This window comes from Columba livia, unplaced genomic scaffold, assembly GCF_036013475.1.
Source record: "Columba livia isolate bColLiv1 breed racing homer unplaced genomic scaffold, bColLiv1.pat.W.v2 Scaffold_132, whole genome shotgun sequence".
Taxonomy (NCBI): domain Eukaryota; kingdom Metazoa; phylum Chordata; class Aves; order Columbiformes; family Columbidae; genus Columba; species Columba livia.
This window is the reverse complement of record NW_027043028.1, coordinates 391399-394503: the sequence shown is the minus strand read 5'-3', so window position 1 is coordinate 394503 and position 3105 is coordinate 391399. Positions and strand designations below refer to the sequence as shown.

At 54.2% G+C, this 3105-nt stretch overlaps 1 protein-coding gene across 1 annotated transcript; it reads left to right on the top strand.

The window, feature by feature from the left end:
* Positions 1-1097: 1097 nt before the first annotated feature.
* On the top strand, positions 1098-2030 carry LOC135577637 (olfactory receptor 14A16-like). The gene has a single exon (XM_065047768.1). It carries the CDS (start codon positions 1098-1100, stop codon positions 2028-2030), a length of 933 nt encoding a protein of 310 aa, XP_064903840.1.
* Positions 2031-3105: the final 1075 nt, after the last annotated feature.

Below are 3105 nucleotides of genomic sequence, written 5' to 3'. Positions count from 1 at the left end.
GGCAGCAGCTGTGGGGGGAAGGAGCGACCCCCGGCAGGGCAGGCAGGGAGCTTGTGGGGTTGAAGGGGGCTGTGTGGGTCAGGGCTGCTCAGAGCTCCAGATCCCCCCACAGACATGGCAGAGGGTCCTTCTGAACAAGGACATCAACACAGGAACAGCTGCAAGGGAAGGAGTCTGTGCTGTCAGTTTTCCACTGGGTGTGCAGTGGGAGATGGGGATTTATTTCTCTCTTTGGAGCAGACACTGAGACCCCAGTTCTCGTTAGGACTGGTCTGAGCTGCTCCTGAGCCCCTGCACACACAGAGCTGCCCCTGGGCAGTGCCAGGAGGTGTGAGCAGGACAGAGCTGAGCACACAGCGGGTGGGACGGGGTCTGTGACACTGACAGGGAGCAGACCAGGGACAGAGACACAGCTCCAGGCAGCACAGACATGGGCAGGGAGAGTTAACTGCTGCCAGAAATGCTGGGGATGGGATTTAGGAACCTCTCTCACATGCTCTCGGTTGCAGACACATTTCCCAGTGCAACCCCTGGTCTCCTCTCCTCCCCAGCAGACCCTCTGCCCCAAAGCCATGGGGTCCAGGTCATGAGTCTCCACCTCAGCAGCTGGACCTCCAGGTGAAGGGTTCCTGGAACGTGGTACTCAAAAAAGGTGCTAAAAGTACTTGCTCTCCAGTGTCATTATGTGAGTGGCAGCAGCACAGCCGGGTCAGGAGAAGGTTCCACAGCATGCCCATCTGCCTTTCTGTCCTTGCTTTATCTTCTGGTAGCACTGCAGTGTCCTTCCCTGTTTCTCCACCTGTTTCTGGTGCTCTTGCTCTGTGGGGTTGGTGTGCGAGTGTCGGTCACTTATTGTTCTGACACCAACTCAGGGGTCTTGCCCCAGAGCTGTGTTGATGGAAACCAGATGACCAAGCTGCATTTTAAACTGTGATGAAATGTTTTTCCCACTTCATAGACAAAGAGAATGAGCTGAAACATCCCTCCATCAGGGAGGGGGTTTTCCATGAGAAACAACATATTTTCCCCAGAGAAGTCTCCCCTAACTTGTCACTGTCTTTCCTCCTTGCACAGGTCGTCATGCCCACAGGCAGCAAATGTCCAACAGCAGCTCCATCACCCAGTTCCTCCTCCTGCCGTTCACAGACACACGGGAGCTGCAGCTCTTGCACTTCTGGCTCTTCCTGGGCATCTACCTGGCTGCCCTCCTGGGCAACGGCCTCATCATCACCACCATAGCCTGGGACCAGCACCTCCACACCCCCATGTACTTCTTCCTGCTCAACCTCGCCCTCCTCGACCTGGGCTCCATCTCCACCACTGTCCCCAAGTCCATGGCCAATTCCCTCTGGGACACCAGGGCCATCTCCTACACAGGATGTGCTGCCCAAGTGTTTCTGGTTGTCTTTTTAGCTTCAGCAGAGTATTGTCTCCTCACCATCATGTCCTATGACCGCTACGTTGCCATCTGCAAACCCCTGCACTACGGGACCCTCCTGGGCAGCAGAGCTTGTGTCCACATGGCAGCAGCTGCCTGGGCCACTGGGTTTCTCAATGCTCTGCTGCACACGGCCAATACATTTTCACTGCCCCTGTGCAAGGGCAATGCCCTGGGCCAGTTCTTCTGTGAAATCCCCCACATCCTCAAGCTCTCCTGCTCACACTCCTACCTCAGGGAACTTGGGCTTATTGTGGTCAGTGTCTGTTTGGCATTTGGCTGTTTTGTGTTCATTGTGGTGTCCTATGTGCAGATCTTGAGGGCCGTGCTGAGGATCCCCTCTGAGCAGGGACGGCACAAAGCCTTTTCCACCTGCCTCCCTCACCTGGCCGTGGTCTCCCTGTTTGTCAGCACTGGTGCATTTGCCTACCTGAAGCCCCCATCCATCTCTTCCCCATCCCTGGACCTGGTGGTGTCAGTTCTGTACTCGGTGGTGCCTCCAGCAGTGAACCCCCTCATCTACAGCATGAGGAACCAGGAGCTCAAGGATGCCCTGTGCAAACTCATATCCCTCTGTTTTCTGAAGCAATAAACTGGCCATCTTCTTCTATACAGGAGTTTTAATGTAGCTAATTACAAGCCCAGCCTGTCAACTGGATTTTCTGTTGTTGTTGGTTGTTTTCTTATTGTGATAATGTTGTCAACCCCTTTCTAATTCACTGCTGGCTTTTCTTTTATAACTGTTGGCTGCTTAAATGAGCAGCACTGCTCTCCTTGTCTCTAAAAAGAATAATGGGCTCTTTAGTGACTTGTTTTTCACTATATCCTTCCTGCAAGGCCTTATGGAACTGCAGGGACAGTTCTTGTGTCCATGGGAGGAGGGAAAAGAGTCCATCCTGGCAGCCCTGCCAGGGAGCAGCAGCGCTTGTTCTTTCAGAGCTGTTCTGGTTCCACTCCCACACTCTCCTTCTCATCCCCGGTGCTGGTGCAAGGCCTGAGTGCTCTGGCAGCTTGGTCACCGTCCTGCTGTGTGTCAGTGCTGTGGGCGCAGGCAGGGACAGGCAATGGGCACTGCTGTGACAGAGCTGGCCTCACAACAGCCTTTCCATAAAGAAAGGTGATCTCCTATGGGCAGGGCATGAAGTTTTATATTTTCTTGAGAAGTTTCACCCAATCATATTCCTACAAAAGTGACCCACAGATGAAACCCCAGTGTACATCTGAACAGTGTGTGTGTGCAGGGCTGGCACACAGCAGTGTCCTCTCACAGCCAGGCTCCTGCCAGAGACCTGCAGGACCAGCAGAGCAGGGGCTGGGCTGTGCCCCTGTGCACGGGACACCCCACAGAAGGAGCCTCAAGTCAATCATCATCGACTGGCCCTTCACAACCACCATTCACAGCACTGGCCTCTCACCCACAGAGGTTGTTCTTCCCTCCATGGATGGACACTGAATGAGTAGTTCAGCAGTCCCTGTTTGCTTTGTACAGATGAGATGTGAGCACGCACATCATGTATGTGAGGTGACATGACCATGAGCCAGCACTGGGCCCTTGTGGCCAGGAAGGCCAATGACATCCTGGGGTGTATTACAAGGGGGGTGGCTAGTAGATCGAGAGAGGTCCTCCTTCCCCTCTACTCCGCCCTGGTGAGACCACATCTGGAATA

Excerpts from the sequence above, each read along its gene's own strand:
- LOC135577637 (XM_065047768.1), top strand. The coding sequence starts at position 1,098 with ATGTCCAACAGCAGCTCCATCACCCAGTTCCTCCTCCTGCCGTTCACA.